This window comes from Haliotis rubra, unplaced genomic scaffold, assembly GCF_003918875.1.
Source record: "Haliotis rubra isolate DU_JTF1 unplaced genomic scaffold, ASM391887v1 Scf431, whole genome shotgun sequence".
NCBI lineage: Eukaryota > Metazoa > Mollusca > Gastropoda > Lepetellida > Haliotidae > Haliotis > Haliotis rubra.
This window is the reverse complement of record NW_025767115.1, coordinates 936,500-956,180: the sequence shown is the minus strand read 5'-3', so window position 1 is coordinate 956,180 and position 19,681 is coordinate 936,500. Positions and strand designations below refer to the sequence as shown.

At 38.3% G+C, this 19,681-nt stretch overlaps 2 protein-coding genes across 2 annotated transcripts; both read left to right on the top strand.

Annotated features, from left to right (window-relative positions):
- The first annotated feature begins 2,684 nt into the window (after positions 1–2,684).
- Positions 2,685–10,198, top strand: LOC124289071. Its single transcript, XM_046725668.1, has 3 exons — positions 2,685–2,933; positions 3,563–3,859; positions 10,110–10,198. Exons 1-3 carry the CDS (start codon positions 2,792–2,794, stop codon positions 10,196–10,198), a joined length of 528 nt encoding a protein of 175 aa, XP_046581624.1. The 5' UTR covers positions 2,685–2,791.
- Positions 10,199–10,237: 39 nt separating this feature from the next.
- Positions 10,238–19,213, top strand: LOC124289070. The gene is made up of 6 exons (XM_046725666.1): positions 10,238–10,422; positions 10,639–10,800; positions 11,279–11,299; positions 13,457–13,539; positions 15,784–15,960; positions 19,028–19,213. Exons 1-6 carry the CDS (start codon positions 10,248–10,250, stop codon positions 19,211–19,213), a joined length of 804 nt encoding a protein of 267 aa, XP_046581622.1. The 5' UTR covers positions 10,238–10,247.
- Positions 19,214–19,681: the final 468 nt, after the last annotated feature.

Here is a 19,681-nt window from a genome sequence, read left to right as displayed (position 1 = left end):
GACCACCCGTAAAAGCGTGTGTGTGTATATCATTCTCACGTCTCTCATTCCGATTGATAATATATACGAATACGAATACCGAGTCACTCGGGCAACATGTTAGCTCCAAATGATGAGTTGGCATATTTAACGCCCGAATTACCCGATTACCAGCAGGGGTTTTGGTTATGGGGCCAGACACCACACTCATCATAGAATTCTATCTCGGGAACACTCATAACAGTGCAAACCCCATATATACGGGTTGGTAATAGCCTGGGAAACCAGGCACAATTACCAACGTTGCAGTATCGTCATGTAATAACTCAGGATCGGCCCCTTAGCAAGCCTCGAGGGGTCCGTATTTGGTCCAAGATATGCTTCTTAATGTCACAGGGATTGCCGTGGATGAAAAATCTAAACCTTATAAGCCTCAAAATACATTGATAAGAAATTAACTAAAACCAATTAATTTTATCTGATAATATATTATACACAAACACAGGATGGGACTGTGCCCAGTCGTTGAAGAAGTAGCGAAAACACTGGAAACCGTAGATGGATTACGGTTCGAGGCAGTTATGTGATGCAAAAATACCAACCAGAACAAGAAGACGACAAACGGAAAGCATTATGTAAGAAATACCGTAGGGCTTTCAATTTCGTGGATGGGGCCGATACCGTAGGTAATGGGGCCGTTAACCACCATCGTAGCCGCACCTATAAGTACTAGGTATTGAAGTCATAGCTGGAGGTTAGGGTTGGTGGGCTAGGTGTTTGCTTGCACCCCGCAAGTTACATCGTAAAGCGTTGAAACACAAACAGAAGTTAATTCTAGCTGAAGCAAAGTTAAACACGATAAGCAAACCATATTTCCACCACACTCAGTGACAGTAAACTCCTCAGAGTGAAGATATTTTCTGCTGAATACTCTGAAACCCGCAAAAATATCACAGAATGAGAAACAAGAGATTCGAAACCAAGTCTCGTAGAAACACTGTCATCACAGAAGACGAGAAAAAAGTACATAGAACACGGATACAACAAGCCCGACAAGCCTTCATTACGGAAACCAAAGAAAATCATAGGAGATTCACATTAAATTGTTTCCTTGAGATCAACATAGCCGAGTGACCAGGAAAGTGTTGGCTCGCGGTCATAGTGACCAGGAAGTTGTCTGGGGATTCAAAAGTGGTATGCACACCCATGAAAGAGATTAGGTTTGATAGAAGCTTCTATTTGATAAAACTTTTTATAACTCATCTCGTACCAATTTCTATTCTATATACTGCTTACTGTTTACAGTGCTGGCAGTGAGTAAGCAGGCAGTAATCAGTACGTTAAAATTCAAGATTTTATGACTGCGAAACTTCAAAAATGCTGACGATCCTATAGACTGAACGGATCAAATACCAAATATTGCTTTGAAAATGGAAGATCTGTTAGTGAAGATGCCTTTCTAAGCTTCTAAGAAGTATAATCTTAAATCAGTATTTCAAGTGTAAACGTCTTCGATCGAGCATATTTCACTTGAAAACGTTGATGTTCTGTATAGCCATGGCATATATTTATATATGAGTCCAAGTGCGAAGAGAAACCTAACCGATTACTTTACCGACATGCAACTCATGGCTTACCGCCTTGGCATAAAAAAACAAAAGAAATTATCCAAATATAATATGATGTCTCACATTTCGTATAAACCAGATGATAAAAGAGTGTAAATACAGCACTTGATGCGTGTAATTGATACAGACAAAATAAAATAACACAAAACAAGTGGCTGAGTCTTTAATATAGACTGACAACGGCAAATCTGCAATTTCTGAACACTACAGTAGAAGTAGACACACCGCTTGTCTGTTCTCGAAACCATATCTCTCATTCCTAACCATGGCGGTTTATCTTAGAAACCTTACTTCTTTTGTTTCTACTATTTTTTATTTCATAAGCTAACAAAGTTACGGGTGTTTGATGCAACACTCTCACTATTGTTTCTCTATATCCTTCTTAAATAGACTGCCAGCTTTCCCTTTGGCCAATGTCCGCATCCTTCAATTGCATTGTGTATATGATCGAGTGGTACTTATGATACACTTGAAGGAAGATAACTCTCTATTAACAAAGCTTCAATTGCAGTTGGAAGATTGTCTGCATCACTTGAAATACCGAAATACACCTTTACGATTAAAGAAAACAACTTCACTGTCGTGAAGCAGATCACGCCCCATCACCACCCACTCCCGCAACTGTCCAAATCCATACGAAAAACTCGTTGAATCAGGGGAAGCAAACAAACAAAATCTATTGTGACGTTGTGTGTTTGGGCAAGATAGACCCGCGCAACTCACAGCATGCTCTATATGTATAGTCACAACACACTCATTTCACTTCCTTGTTCATACTACCTGAGACCTGGTCGTCCTCGAGGACGTTTACTCGTGCATTTAACTATCTACACATAGCTTTACCTTTTCGTTGACGCTAGTCGGTTCGACATTTCATCGTGCTGGTTATAACAGTAACTTCTTTGGGTTTGTTCATACAGACTATTTAACACATTCACTTACATAGAGTCTACTGTTTGCCTATGTGATGTAGATACGACAGCGGGTTTATGTTTTGGAGTACCTAATGATTCACAGGTACAAAAATAGACGAAGACGACCTGACAGCGTGATTATATACAAACAGTCTAGCTCATGAATTGACGAATGTTGTTTACATTTCCTGTGTATTCAATGGCGGATGTGCGTGAATTTCAACGAGGCAAGTTGCTACATATTGAATAGGAATCCAACAGTTTAACGGCATGCCTGAACAGAGACGACATGTTCTGCATCCATGGACGTACAGAAAGTCACGCATTGAACTTCTGATGACTGGAGATCTAACAGCCATGCATGTTGAAAGGGTGTTTGTGATCTGTCTACATTTCTTCTTGGCTGTATATGGTGAGTAATGGTACAGACAAACGTGTCTTTGAAATCTGTATTTCAGTATGTGTAATGTGATTATTTCATCATAATTCCGGTTGCCGTATGATTTTATATATCGCATTATGTACGTGTGATTTGTTGTGACTGACGTGCAAATGTCAAAAAGCCTTTCATGCCGCTGGATTTTTAAAGCTCACAAGCCATTTTAAACATTAACTGTGGTGTACATACCTTTGAGACACCTCTTACAACGATCCAAATCAGACTTAGACTCAGACTGTGTACAAATACACACTGATAGTTGATCACATTTAAGACAACATTACACATTTCTGCAGCGTTAAAGCAATGTGAAATATTCACCATACCTACCAGCTTATAGATGCACTAGTTTTGTGAACTGAATGATACTGTACATGCACCGTTTCATACAATATATCAAAACATTATAATGTTAATCAATATATATAATTTCTTATTTGAGTCACACAGAGATGTCATGCTTTAGAGATGAAACTACATCTTTGCTTCAAAAACTCCTCGTATATTTCAAAACAAATAGGGTTTTACCGTCAATTGGAACAATATATTCAAGTATATTTTGTCATATGTGTTTGACTGAACGAGTTTCAATATATTCAAAGGTGTCAGGACTTTAAACAGATGTATAGAGGATTTGACGAAAGTCTTTACAGTACAGCTTCAGTGTCCTGCCGGTGAATGGATACATGTCGTGCACGAGGTGTATGGGGATGGAGATGCAGCGACATGTCTTCTGAAATCTGCTCAGTCGTGTAGTAAGCTCCTCAGCAGCAGCCAGTCTGGCCTGGTTGTCAGTTGTAATGGGAAACATTCATGTTATGAAGCCATGCAGGTACAGACCATCAACAACTGCAATATTACCGATGCTGCAGCTGAAGTAAAGTACAGCTGCATCAAAGGTTAGTCTTCAATATAGTATACCTGTATCAAAGGTGATCATTGAACAAACCTGTAGTAGATCTACGTATAAACTCTGATTTCTTTAATATCAGCCACTGAGTCCATTATAGACATATTATTGTAAATATTTACCATGAACGTCATAAACGAATGTGTAGATGCTGGATGCACAGCCGGATAGCAACTGCAGTATTACCGATGTTGCTCAGTGCTGAAGTAAAGAACTACTGTATCAAAGGAAACTTTGGTCGTTGGCGGGACATGACCTGACTGTTAGTAAGACACAACTTAGGAATGACGATATTTCTCCTCCCCATCAAGTGCAATCTTTTTAGCGAAAAACGTGTCGCCAGTGGGCTTACGAACGATATCTTCGTCCACATGAACACATCTTCATGAAAGTAACCAGAACTATTTATTTTCTAATAACTTCCCAATTTATGAAATATTTGGTTGATTTGGTACGTGTCATGTTATTGTCTGGATTCTGCGCATGTGTGACACGAACATATAGAAACAAACCCTGTCGTTGAAGGCGATGCTAGTACTTGTCTCGGTGAAGCATATATATGCTCGAGCTGGTCCCAGGTGGATTATTTCATTGTCTTGGAATATGCACATGCATTTCATAAGTCGAGATGCCAAAGAACAAGAAGCACGTGTGAAAGACTCAAGGAACATACTTAACGTGGATCTTGTATAACTTACGTCGAGGTCGAAACCATTTCAGCGATTAGACACCAGGTCCTCGTGATTTAACCCATACATCATACATCAAACTGACAACATCAACAAGGAATGATCTTAATAATGTCAGTCCATGATTCATTTTACCTACATGTATGAGTCAATATTTAAACCCAGTAGTCATTTGTGCATTGTGTTACTGTTTCCGTAAATTATGATCACTAGCTCTTTGCCATATTGCGGACCATGGTATACTGCGTTTTCTATCAAGGTTTTCATTGTCACGTTAGGTGTTTGTCATTCTCACACATTGGATCTCGACATTTGATCTCATGCCATCTAACCTCATTCTCAGCACCCGTGTTATTGTAAACTCAGCTCACAATATACTGATAATTACAGAACGCTATCAGGCTTGAATATTATTGACCTGTTATGAATATCGACTTTTGTATGGTGTCACAGCCGTGTTAGTCAACTAGATTTGCCACCTCCTACTTCTTGTGGATGGAGATTCGGTGAAGGAAAATGCAACAAAAATACATAAAAATTATAGTAACCATGGAGACGGCTTATAAGGCATGCTTTCTATAATTTACATTTTCAGAAAGTTCATTCTATGGGGTTTCTTACGATACGACATGCATGGTCCTGTACGTATAATGCACGCATCAGTTGAGAAAAATGCACGATTACAATTATATTGACTTCTGAGCAAAACAGTTACAATTCGACTGTTGTGACTTTGACGTGTTACATATATTGAAGAAGCAATGCTTGTGGTATCAGAAACATTCAGAACATTGACTAAATATAGGTAAATTGTGATGACTTTGCCATTTATATATAGCAGAAGCGGTCTTTCTAAAATCGTGTGGTTACCATGGAAACAACTCAAAATGACATGTTGCCTGGCACTTTCAACTAGAGATTCCGAGCTTTCCAAAGATTCATCTACCTATACCTCCGGTAGACGTCTTTCAATTTTTGACACCGAATACCATTGCTCTATAAGCAACCCATGCTTGTCGTAATACTGAATACACAATACCACGTGTCAAAAGTAAGGCATGCTACATTTGGGATTACACTTTTTCAGTGAAGTACACTCAGATTCTAGTACATGTGTACCATTTGACCACTTTTAATGGCATTGTGTATTCAAAGCTGTCGGTTGATGGAGCCGTGCCAATTCTACACTTGTCAGAGAGGTACACAAAAGTCCGTGCTCTAGACTACAAGTTTTGGAAGCCGCGGTGGCTGAGTGGGCTGGACTTTGTGTGCTGCCGATTAAGTGCTGGACTCAGAGAGTGTGGGTTCGAATCTGGGATGGGACACAACCTAACAAAAGTACTAGAATCTGTACTTTACTGAGAAAGTGTAATCCAAATTATAACATGTGTTACGTTGTCATAAGAGGCGACGAACAGGATCGGGTGGTTTTACTTCAGAATTTCTTAAGTTCTTTTGGAAAGATTTAGGCGAATTTGTTCTTAATTCATTAAACTATGGGTATAAAAATGGAAAGTTATCGATCTCGCAAAACAGGGATTGTTAACATGCATGCCTAAAACTAATACACCTAAGAAATCTTTGAACAATTGGCGCCATATCTCCCTACATAATACCTAATACAAAGTTGGCGCCGCAGCAATTGAAAACAGAATTAAAAAGGTATTACCTAGTATTATTAATGAAGACCAAAAGGGTTTTGTCACGGGAAGATATATTGGCGAGGTAACTAGACTTATATATGACCTACTGGAATACACCGAAACTTGCCAGATACCAGGCCTACTTCTTCTCGCTGACTTTGAAAGATAGACACTACCTCAGCAAGGTATTAAAGTTTTTAATTTTGGACCCAGTATCTCACATTGGATAGAAACATTCTATAACGATATTGAATCGAGAGTCTTGGTAAATGGATTTGTGTCAACTCCTTTCAAAATAGGTGGTGGATGCCGCCAGGGGACCCATTAGCGCCGTACACATCATTCTGCTGTGTGTAGAAATGCTGGGTATCACGATACGAAAAACAAAAATATAAAGGATTAAACCTGAAATATAACATATCGCCTATCACAGTTCGCAGATGATACAACTCTTACATTAGATGGATCGGAGAAAGCCTATATGCAGTGTTGAATACTTTAGAACCATTTGCCTGTTTTTCAGGATTAAAAGGCTACGTAGTTAAAACTAAACTAATATGGATAGGCTCCAAAAGGAGATTCCGATATAAGATGTGTAAAAGAATAGAATATCGACTGGTCACAAACAGACTTCACGCTTTTTTTGGAATACATTTCGATATTGATCTTGATAATATGGTTGAAATAAACTACAACGAAAAACTATCTCAGATTGAAAGGCAAATGAACATTTAGTTAGCTCGTACCTTAGCCGCGTATGGAAGAAATACTGTTCTTAAATCACTTATATTACCTAAGCTTAACCATCTATTCTCATCTCTACCAAATCCTGAAAAATATGTCAGTGAAAGACTGCAAAATAAGTGTTTTAATTTCATCTGAAAACAAACCTGATTAGATTAAGAGAGATTTAATGATGACCCAGAGCAAGGGGGTATAAAACTCCAAATATTAGAAAAATATATATACTCACTAGCATTGAAAACGCACCAATTACACAAGTTGTGATTACTAAAGCACACGTAAGCAAATTGATAGTTTTTTAGTAGATGATAACAGATGGACTACTGACAAAAACAACAACACAGAGAAAACGCTCATTCATTTAATTGTTTCACAGTCAGAAAGGATCAAACACATGTGGGGTCAAATCGAAAGTCAATATTGCGTGTGACCGCTGTTTGCATTAACACATGCAGTGCAACGTCTCCTCATTGAGTCAACAAGCGTAAGAATAGTGTTCTGGGGGATGGCATTCAACTCCTTCAGAAGTGCAGCCTCAAGTTCCCGGATGCTCCGCATGTGTTGTCGCCGAGAAAGACGTTGACAAATTTCGTCTCACAAGTGCACAATAGAGGATGAATATGGGGACAGTGCTGGCCAGTGAATTACCAGGATATGTTGCTGGGTTAGATACTGCATAGAAAGACTAGCTGTGTATGCCCGTGCGTTGTCCTACTGAAAAGTATGGACATCTTGGGTGGTGATTGAAGAATGGCACGACGTAATTCTGAAAAATCTGGTCACGGTAGTAATGGGCATTGACTCTCTCTTTACAGACATGAAGGCAGTTATGTGATTGTAACTTATTCCATCCCAGACCATGACACTCCCACCACCCCAACGGTCTGTCTGAACCACACACTCATCAGCATAACGTTCACCACGTCTACGCCAAACACATAATCGGCCGTCAGCATTACGTTGGTGCAAACGTGACTCGTCAATGAATACTACACCATGCCATTGTTGTAACCGCCATTGAACATGTATTTTAGCACATTGTATACGCTCATTACGGTGTCTGTCAGTCAGAATTGGTCCAAATGTAATAACGTCGGCCATGGAGCCCGGCAGCGTGTAGACGGTGTTGCCCGATGACCCCACGTCGACCTTGAACTAGTGCAGCAGTCCAGGAAGCCGGCAGTGTTCCATCACGAACATGGTCATGGACAATATGGTGATTTTGACGGGGCGTCGTGACACGTTGTTGCCAAGGTCGTGGAAGGTCACGGGTGCTGCTTGTCTGCTATGAAGCCTAACGATGGTAGAGTAGCTACATCCAAGTCGTCGAGCAATATCCCTGCTGCTGGTGCCAGCCTGAATCCTGCCTAGTGCACATTCTCTTTCCTGAGGTGTTTTCCCCGGCATCTCTGTCCTCGTTTCACAATCGTTAGTAAAGCAATGAGAATCAGTTCTCATACAACTGCTTTTAAGGTCACAGTCAGCATAATTTCAGAACGGAATTCAATTTTTCCATGGCGTGGATGCATGTTGTTGCGTTTTGGAGTTAATATTCATATCGTGAACAGGAACTCGTTTCCAAAACATTTTTTCAACTGGACATGCCCTATGACTTCATGTTATTCTTATTCATTGGCAATTGTCATGCAGAAATCCATCTTGATGAAAATATGGACTGGTGTTTCATTGCTGGTCAGTACATCTTCACAAAAACTAAAATGGATAAAAAGAATAAGCGGTCATGACCTCAAATGGACGTTTCTCTACACCAGTCAATTTAATATCAGGACTCTAATTTTTCTAACGGATAGTTACTTTATACAAAATGCAATAATTCCCTGTTGATACGTTTTCAATAAAATCTAATGTTTTAACGTATGAATCGATGAAAAGAGCCATTATAACATGTCCTCGAACACTGAATATAAAAGAAATTAAAAAAGAAATTATGCGAACCAACCTATCCATTTAATGTTTCCAAAAACTTACACCATAATTGGGAGTCAAAACTATACGCCTCCCTCTTGAATTCAAAATTTGTTCGGTTGCCAAGCTTTTTAAAATGAGTTCTACAGAGTGATTTTACTGAAAATGACCGGAAATGTCTTAACGTTATTGCAAATAGGTATACGCGAAGCATACACTTGAAACGGATGCACTATAGAATTATTCACATTATTTTCCCAACAAGGCAATTACTGTATAAAATTGGATACACAGGTTCAACAATATGTCCATTTTGTGAAACAGAAAGAGAAACTATCAACCATATGTTGTGGGAATGTGAATCTGTTTTTAAATTATGGAAAGAAATAGAATCATGGTTGAACTCAGTACAGTTACAACTGGAATTTACAAATAAAGTCGTTATATTGGGAATGAAAGGAAAGAACAATAATCCTATTAATGAAATCATTTCAATGGTCAAACAGTACATCTATAGATGCAGCGTAAATGGTTTCAGACCAAAGTTAAAATATTTAAAAATGAAATAGTCCGTCACTATGACATGTCAAGATATGTTTACCTATGAACGGGAACTGAGCGATTGCTTTTTCAATATTGGTCAACTTTACATTTATTACTTGGAAAATAATCCTGCCAATTGTACATTTTCAGTCAAGTCAAGTCATATGTTGCACATGTATACATATACCATAATGTGATTGTATTATTATGAAACTTATCAATACATGTTTCCCTGTACCATGAAATATGAAAAGAACAACAACAAAACAAACAAGCAAACAAACAAACACAAAAAAAAAAAACTTTGTCATCAGCAATATATATAGTTAACACGGACCGCAGGAAGCTGTCAACTACTAATTCATAGGCGAATTTTAAATAATTTGTTTTACTTTGACTATCTTTGAAGTTCATGCCAACTGTAATTTAGATTTTGACCTTAGTCTTGCCAGTAGGACAGAACATCCTTATCCTGGTAACAATACAAATCAATAACATTGACAGTAATTTATGAGCGTTGGTTCTTGAATTTGAGCTGCTAGTTCCTTCATAGCAACCTTGATCAACATGAAGGTAAAGCAAAATCGAACGTGCGTGTAAGCAGTTCTCTCTTCTCTTATGTGACCCATAACGTATGTCTCAAATGAAAGTCAATACCACCCTTCTCCTACTTGTCATATGCCTTGTATTTCAGGTAGTATGAACATGTGTAGTCCAGTCACAACAACAGTAAACGGGTCGGTGTACCTCCATTCTCCCGGCTTCCTGACAGTGTCGGTGTGACAAGCAGCTGTGTTGTTAGGATCACAGGCCAGATTTACAAGTAGCATTGATGGAACAGCGGATGAGGTCAGGGATGCTTAACATCTCAGGTGACGGGAGACAAATCTGGACAAACGTGAATGTTGACCAGTACAACAGGGTAGTACCTGGAACAGCTGCCGAAAGAGTTATAGTCTACTATAATCATGATCAGGATGGATCAAATGTATGGATACGTGTTGCAGGTAGCAATCAATTAATACACTGATGCCAAAATCATATTTAGCGTACTGTATTCACAGTAATGTATTTTGCGTCCTATTCCTCCTTAACTAAATTACATATGGCCTTTCATTGGCTCTATTTTCTGCTGATTTCCCACCACTTGCAGAAATCGTATCTCTTAACGGTAAACACGTAACTCGGACTTAGAGACTGTTGTAACAATAACTTGTTCATAGATTCAGGTCAAATGAACATAAGTATCAGCGGAAAAACACTGGATGCATCAACCACACCTACGTCAACACATCGGCCGTCACGTTCACAGAGTGCATCTGGTCCAAGTACTTCGGACACACCAACAACTGAAACAACGACACGTGTACAATCTACAACTATTGGTGAGTGTACTCTGGCGTTTAATGGCCCTCGTTATACTTCAAATGTTTTCAGCTGCTTACAGAGATATTTGCCCCCATACATGTATTTGTAGTGTTTTTGCCTGCGTGAGTGTGTGAACATCGCTGAAGATCATTTTCATTAACTTGTGTGGTCGACTGCTATTTGAGCATGTTTTCACTGCGGAGCATCATCAATGCATTTAAAGTAGCCTAAACAATGTATCTACACCTTTTTCATGCAGGGATGCACCAGTTCATTTAACACATTAGAAAATGTCCTCGAAAAGATAATACATAAATGGAAAGAAACAAAGCTACCATATACAGGATTTATCTACGTTCCTTGGAACTACATCTGATAACAAATTCTCAAGTTGCAGCGTCTTTACGACCGTTACATCTACGCGTGGACGAACTGCTTATTCAACAGGGAATATAGCAACCCAGCTGACTCCCACGTCAACGATGGTATCAACAGCAGTTTCAACAACAGACACAAGTAAGTATGAATACGTATTATTCACGGTGTGTACACAATAATATTGGTCTGTCGCTTGTAACTACACACACTCTATGCAGTTTAGTAGTTTCATGCCGAAAGTGAGAACTACATCTGGCCAGAAGAGTTTTAGTATAAACCACTATAACTGAATGACATAAATGGAAAGAAACAAAAGCTACCATATATATGATTTATCTACCTTCCTTGGAACTACATCTGATAACAATTCTCGTTGCAGCGTCTTTTACGACCGTTACATCTACGCGTGGACAAACTACTCGTTCGACAGGGAATATAGCAACCCAGTTGACTTCCACGTCAACGATGGTATCAACAGCAGTTTCAAATAACAGACACAAGTAAGTATACACAATTAGGTATTATTCATGGTGTGTACACACAATATTGGTCTGTCGCTTGTAACTACACACACCTCTATGCAGTTTGGTAGTTTCCATGTCGATATTGTAAGAACTACATCTGGCCAGAAGAGTTTTAGTACAAACCACTATAACTGAATGACAGTCAACTGTTGTCACCTAGTACCCATCAAAAGTTTAGACTCACTTAAAACACTCACTATATGTTATGTATATACATGTGGTTACATCGAAGATGAATTTCTCCACTAACTTGGGGGAACCAACTGCAGAAATTATGCAGACGAATTGCACGAGGATCATGCATCAACTTGCTGAAAGGTATGTGCAAATATCGTTCATGTGAACAGCTGCGTTTTGGGTGTAAAGTTTTGTTAAGAATTCGCCAATTTTCACTGATTTTCATCTTTTATTGAACTCATGACAATAAACTTTTCAACGTTACGAATTTGTTTTGACAATACATCAGTTCATGTGTAAACAGTACCCTTTAAACTGTATAGAATATTTTGCAAAATCTAGTTGAGATCAGTTGACTGAAGTAAGTGGCTACATTTACACTAGTGAGTCTAAATTTTGATGTGCAGTATACATCCAGTCTTTATGTTATAGGCGCGAACACAAACAAGCACCTAGTAGACGAAATCTTATTTTAATTACATTCGTAAACGTTGCCTTCCAGCGCAAGCTTAGGATAGATTAAATTTTAAGCAACCATCAGCTTGCAGTATTGTACATTCGAGTGTTCAGTTTGATCTGCATGCTGAACGTTCTGTCTTTTCAGGACTTTTATCATTATTAATGTAAATAATATTTGAACGAGCTGCACGTGTTCGATTATTACTCACAATATATGTAATCTGAAGTGAATGTGTGAAAATTTCTAAAGTCATATCAGAAGAATCAATGATGGACTGAGCAAAACCTAAAATATCACACATCTTACTTAGAACTATACATGTTTATTAAAGTATTCTAAAGTTTCACCTTTTTTGTCAGTACAATATAACAACATAACAACAGTAACAAGTTATACTTACACTAACCCTGGTACATGTATAGTACCCGGCAGGATTGACACCTTCCTTTCAACCGCTGGCGATGGCGTCGGAGGATGTGCCAAATAAAATAAACAAGTATTATTCAATTCAAACAGTGGTAGATATGATAATCTCTGAATGTCAGGTTTGTTTGTTTGTTGTTTAACCCACTAAGCAATATTCCAGCTAAATAGCGGTGGTCTATAAATAATCGAGTCTGGACCTGACAATACATCCGTAAACAGAATGAGCATCGATCTATGCAAATGCCATGCAGTGACATGTGTTAACTAAGTCAGCGAGGGTTGACCATCCGATCCCGTACATCGCCTCTTGATGAATATAGTGTGAAAACCACCTCAATATTAAATACCATAATACAATAATACTAATGGAGTAAAATGAGTGGGCTATGTAGGTTATCCTAGTAGTGGTATGTCAATGACAGAGTGATGTCCCCTGCTAATAAAGTGATGGCTGCGACCATGTAAAAGTACGTGTGGTCATGGTCATTCCTTGAGGAAGTCCCTACGGTGTTTCCCAGTAACAGAACAGGCTATACCACTAATATTCTTTGCACTGATAATCAAAGCCAACATCCGATGGCCACAATCAGGATTCTCCAAGTCATGACGCTTAATTTGATACTGGAACAGTGAACTGAAACATACGCAAGCTGACGTCCTCAAGACTGCACGTATTTTCTGAACTATTGCAATACACATATGTTTCAGGCAACAGTGAGGATATTGTGACAGCTTTTGCTGTGGTGTGTGGTATTCTGGTGCTCATCATTGTAGTCCTCGTCATATATACTGTAAGTACTTCATATTGTCTTTTGATGCATATATCAAACACAGTGCCACTGTTATAAGGATATAATGTATCTTTTAAACAGGAAAAGCATGACAAACCCATTATTGAGAATTATGGTTATTTCGTGATAGTATTGATGCTATCACTGCTTGGTAATTAATCAAGGGACATAGAACATAATGACTGGGAGTAACAGAATCTAAAAGACTCTTCAAGTATTAGTTAAAGGGTTCACCATTAGTTAGACGTCCCATTAGTTAGACATCCCAAATGTCAGACACTGGACTAGGTATTAATTAGGGCAACACCCATATATAAAAGGGAATGTCCCAATTGGATATTTCAACCAGTTAGTTGGAACCTAAGGAAACTGTTATTGTGTATAAATATCTTGGATTTATTTTTGATAGAAAATGTTCATTCAAATGATCTTAATCAAATCTCTGTCAGTAAGTTACTAAAGCCATGTATTTTGTTTTACGCAGAAGTCTGAAATTATTATTATTATCATAGTATTTTAAATACGCACACGACCACGCACTAGTGATGCTCAAGGCGCTGGTAAGGTAATACTTATCGACAAATTCCATGACAACTATATCTCTTTTGATTCAATGGTGAAACCAATCTTGCTGTACAGGTCGTGAAATGTGTGGATATGTTAATTTGAAACAAATTGAAAAGTACATATATGTTTTATGAGAAGATTATTATTCCTGTGAAGAAATGTACCTCGCTACATATGCTGTATTGTGAATTAGGTAGAGTCCCACTTTCTGTTGATGTTAAACTCATATGTTAACGTTTTTGGTCTAAATTGTTTACAAACAATTCATCTTAGTTATCTTCAATCTTATATTCTATTTTATGTAATCTTAATACTCAGAGGCTCAGAGGTGGAAAATTCCATTCTCTTTGAAATCTCAATTTGAATTTGAAAATTGTCTAACGTCCCTACCGTTTAACAAAGTTATCCCCTTACTCCATTTCCGTACTTCATCCCACCATTTACCAGTTGAAGAAGGAAGATGGAATACCATACCAATAAATGAAAGAAAAATGTAAATTATGTTGTATGAATGATGTGGGTGATGAGTTTCATTATATTCTTAAATGCAAATGTTTTAGAAAAGAAAGATCAATGTATATACCAGCTTCCTTTATAATCAGACCAAATATGTTAAAATTTAAATAACTCTTTACATGTAAAAGGATATATGTTATGAAAATTCATCTCAGTAAATTCTGTAAATATATCATGCAAATTGTAAAATCTTCCGGCTAACTACTATTCCGCCACAATATTTACTGTCATTTGTACCTCATATGCCAATGATATCGGCCTGAGTTCAATAAAGTTATGTTCTGTTATTTTATTTATGGGCCAGTCCTATTTCATTAAGAGGTAACAGGCAGGGGATAAGCTGTGCACTCAACCAGATGGTTTGTTGTTTTAACCTGTCTGACTATTGGGATGTCTGACAGATGAGAGGATAACAGTTAAAGGGTGAATCGCCGATGGTAGTTTACGGTAATTCTCCCATCACGAGATACAACACGAGACCATGGAATGGTGTAACTTTAAACGAATAAGAAATATTGTGTCGGGACATGTGATATGTGCCTGGGCGGAGCAGGCTGGAACACCTTAAAAAGATACCGTCAGTACTAGGAAAGTGGTGCGGGTTTGAAAGTCAACAGAACGTTCGCGATCGTTGTAGTTTCACGCTTGGTAAAGAGCTTGCCCTGTCACCTTGTACTGAAGAGAGAGACTAAGTAAATGTATACATCTGTGCATAAAATAAGCACCACCCTGTATTTTTACCAATTAATTTTGTCTGAAATGAAATTCTAAACTCTTTCCAAGAAATAACCTTTATAATTTGATAGAGCAAGCATTTAACATTTCAAAAACGAAAACATCATTGAAATTACCAGTTTCAGTATTTTAATTAGGATAATTGCCTATATTTAAAACAGGTGTTTTTCTATCCAAAAACAAGTTACCTTATTTGGAAAAGTGAAAGTTATAATTGATTGTTGTGTTGCCTACAAATTAGTTATTCATTGTGAATGGATGAAAGTTTGTAAACTAAGATTTAGGAAAAGTTACAGTCAAACTAAAAAGAAGGAAAATTTTACAATGCACTAAAAGTCGCTTTTCAAACACCACTATGGTATTTTGTTGTACTTTCCGCTGTTGAACATATCAGTTGTGTACATTGTCAAATGTTTATCACTGCAGCATGGTGGTGAAGCCTTCAGGAAGAAGCATGACACTTCATCGAATACTGGAACGTCTGCTGAGCATGAGGTGAAACAAATGTCTACGATGGAATACAGCCCTAATACAAGCGAGGCTGGTGACGAACATAACTACGGCCACATAACCAGCAGTGAAGGGCCTTTCTATGCTAACTCTGTCAGTGGAGATGATCCATATGTTAACACCTAGACGTTAGTGCTACTCAGTAGTAGATTCAATCATACAGTACAACCAGATATTTTTGAGAATTTAAGACTGTAAATTTAAAAAATTCACTCATTACTACACGTATTATATGTGAATATTAGCAGAACATAACTCCAGATTCAAAGACAGGTGAACAGTTAGTATTTTGTCAAGTCACCATGGGCAGCAATGCAGGCTTCAATGCGGCGGGGCATACTACTGATCAAAGAAGTTAGAAAGTCGTGGTCCATGCTGTCCCAATATCGGACCACCTCTTCTTTTATTTCAGCAATATTTGTCAGATTTTTCTTATTGACACTTTCCTTCATAAGTCCCCAAACATTTTCTATTGGATTTAGATCAGGGCTATAGCTTGGCCAATCTCATAATGTCATATTTTGGGTCCGAAACCAGGCCTGTGAATGCTTTGAACGATGTTTTGGGTCGTTGTCCTGCTGGAAAATCCAACATTTCCATAGAACACGTGAGCAGATGGAAGTAAATGTCCCTCGAGAATATCTGTGTACCGCTCACTGTTCATATTCCTTCAAATACACAGAGGAGGCTTGCCCCTAACATAGATATGCCAGCCCACACGCCAAATTTCGGACTGTACTTTGGGCGCTGATACAAAGGTTTTTCAGTTTGTTTGGTCCAGAATTTCAGTGTATTAGGAAACAGCCACACAGAACTTTCATCTGAGAAAATCACATTGTCCTGTAGTTATAATTTCTATGCTGTAAGCACCAGTTCAACCTTCGCTCCTTTTGTTCTGGTTTCATGATCGGAGATGGAATTCCTTGACTTTTCTGCCAACCCATTGCATGCAGCTCAGTTCTAATTGTCTCCTTATAGACAGCCACAGTTCCTCTATCAATCATATACAGCCTTAAGTTTTCTAAACTCCTTCGTTTGTTTTTAGAAACAAGAATATCAAGCCGCCTCCTGTCACCAACAGTCAATTTTCTGGGCCTACCTGCGCCTCCCCTGGTGCTCAGTGCCATATCCATTTGCAATAGTTTTCAAAAACACGATAAACAGTGGACAAAGGGATGCCTGTTCTACTTGAAATCACTTTTAGCTGATCTGATGTCCTTGTTTTAATACTCTAAAATCAACTTCCTCTTCTCATAATCATCCATACTGAGGATCACTGAAAATGTCGTCTGCTAGCAAGTAAACAAAGGGGATAACTCTTCACAAACTAATGAAAAGGATTAACGGAGTTGTCTCTCTTGAATGAAACCATGCACTTGATAGCTGGTCAAGGTTGTTTATACTAGAAATCCAATTAAACATATTCCCAAAATTCAATAATTTCTGGTCATACTATATAAATCCTTATGTACCTGTATATCCACTTTGAAATCAATGAACGTTCTTTCAAAAGCGAATAGGTGCTTATGAAGTCTAATATCTAAAGTTTCTTTGTACAGTATCTATAAACGTTGAAAATATGTTTCATATTACACTTTATGCTTCTGAGAGTATTCACAATTAGTCCTTACCTTCCTGTTAAAGTTTCATTTATCACCTGATCAGTCACCATGCTTGATAAATGCGAATACATTTAGTTTGTCTCTGCTTCCTTATGAATTAGTCATCTAAGCCGTAAAGCCATTATTTTGTTTTTACAATTCTTGGAAAATAAATTATTCATAGTCCAATGACTCATCCTTTTCCACCATCCATACGCTTAGTTACTAATTAATCTTAAGGCTCCGTTTTACCAACAAGTAGTCGCTCAAGTCGCTAATTTCAAATATGTCTTATTGAAACATGTATCATGCTGAAAGGTTCGGTTACTTTGACATGAAACAGGATTGTCACTGTTGACGAGGACGAAATATTCTATTTTAATGCAGAAATTCTGTGGAGGTAATGAATACACAGATCACGTCAAAGAGTTAATTTGTTCAAAAGTTTGAAGTTATTTGTGATTCAAGTAGTGTTTTATGCTTAAACGTAGCTGGGACATGCTGAGAATTTTGAACATAGAAACAATATTAAAACTACATTGTCTGGTCAATGCTCTGTAACAGGGTGGATGAATAACATGTTTAACACGTTGATCAAGCCACTGATGACTATACTCGTAGTACCAATGTTCGACCCAGTTTGCCACTACGAGGAGTTATGTCGTAGCGATATCAGTGTTATTTCGATAAGAAGTTTCGACATGCCGGCAAAACAGGCACACGAAGCAATAGATTCCTGGTGGTAACAAAGAACGCCAGGAGACGTTTGTTTCAGTGCCTATTTTGCCAACATGTGAAACGTGTTTGAAAGATACCACCGATTTAGCTTTTATACTAAAATGACTTAAGTTGACTGTGGTTGTAAATATTAGCTTGTTTGTTATGATCAATAAGAATTCTAGTTTTCTGAACTTATGTAAAAGCATCTGATTTTAAACAGTATTTTATTTCCCGAAAGACATGTAATATTATACATTAAACATTATTAAGTTAAGCAAAAAAATGTATAAGCATCTCATTGTAAAAGAGCATCCTAACTGCGTAGATCGATGCTCATGCTGTTGATCCCTGGACTGTCTGCCCAGAGAGAGAGAGAGAGAGAGAGAGAGAGAGAGACGTAGCACACACAAACGCGCAAGTCAAAACATTGATTACAATAACTTGATCTCGTTTCCTGGTGACTGGGTTCCGTCCTATTGCGCAACTTTAGTACAAAGACCCAGTACCAGAATTTTGAGATCAATTCTAAATTTGAACTGGATACGTAAAGAAGTGTCTTTATCAAGTATTATTTTGATACATCTAATCACCTTGCATATTGCGAAACTACGCCCTTCTAATCCCTGCAAACACGTCAGCAGCACGACAAAATTCGAATCGGCTGAAAAGTAGGTCATTGGTTCGAATAGGTTAATGAGACCTTATGTTTCGGTCACGGAAGTCTATATGGGAAAGCTGCGTTTCATTGACGAGAGTGACTTCCCTTTTATAAACTATAGGAACTATATTGACTAATGTCACTCAGTCAGGCTAGTTTGATTCATATTCACATGATTCAGCTCATGGCCGTTGCCCCGTCTGCGGGCAGCCCTGACAGCGAATGGAACATCACAAAGGAAGCGTTGCTGTGTCGAACTGAGAACGTTCCGGAACAAATGGAGACGCCCCAACACTGCAGCCTTCAGCATTACCAGTCAGAGGGCAAAGAGCTGTACTCCCGGGGGAGGACCCGGTCATGCTCTTGAACTGCTCCAAGAGATCAGGAACTACGAAACCAAGGGCATCGAGAACAATGAGGAATCTAACGACAGTGCATGTAGGACGCAAGTGAGACATTAAAGATGAGGTCCTCATATTTAGCATGCTTTCCCAGAATCACCTTTCTTTTAAACGGGACAGAAAATTCAAAAGCATGAATAATTTCATTAGCTTTATCAAAAAGGAGAAGATGAGGTTTGTTGGCATGGATTTTTCTTTAGGTGTATATAGGTCTGTTCCAACCATTTTTAAAAGTGTCTATTTTCCATGACGCCCATGACATGTTCATTGTCGCACCATGGGTGGACCCCGCGGCCGACGCCACAGTCATATATTGTAATATAAACAACGTCATGCCTTCGTGTCGTTTAAGATACGCTGTTTGTGCCAAGGAAGGACATCCATGAACAAGGTGTTGAACAGTCTCAGTGAATTCATTAAAAAGTGGATATTTC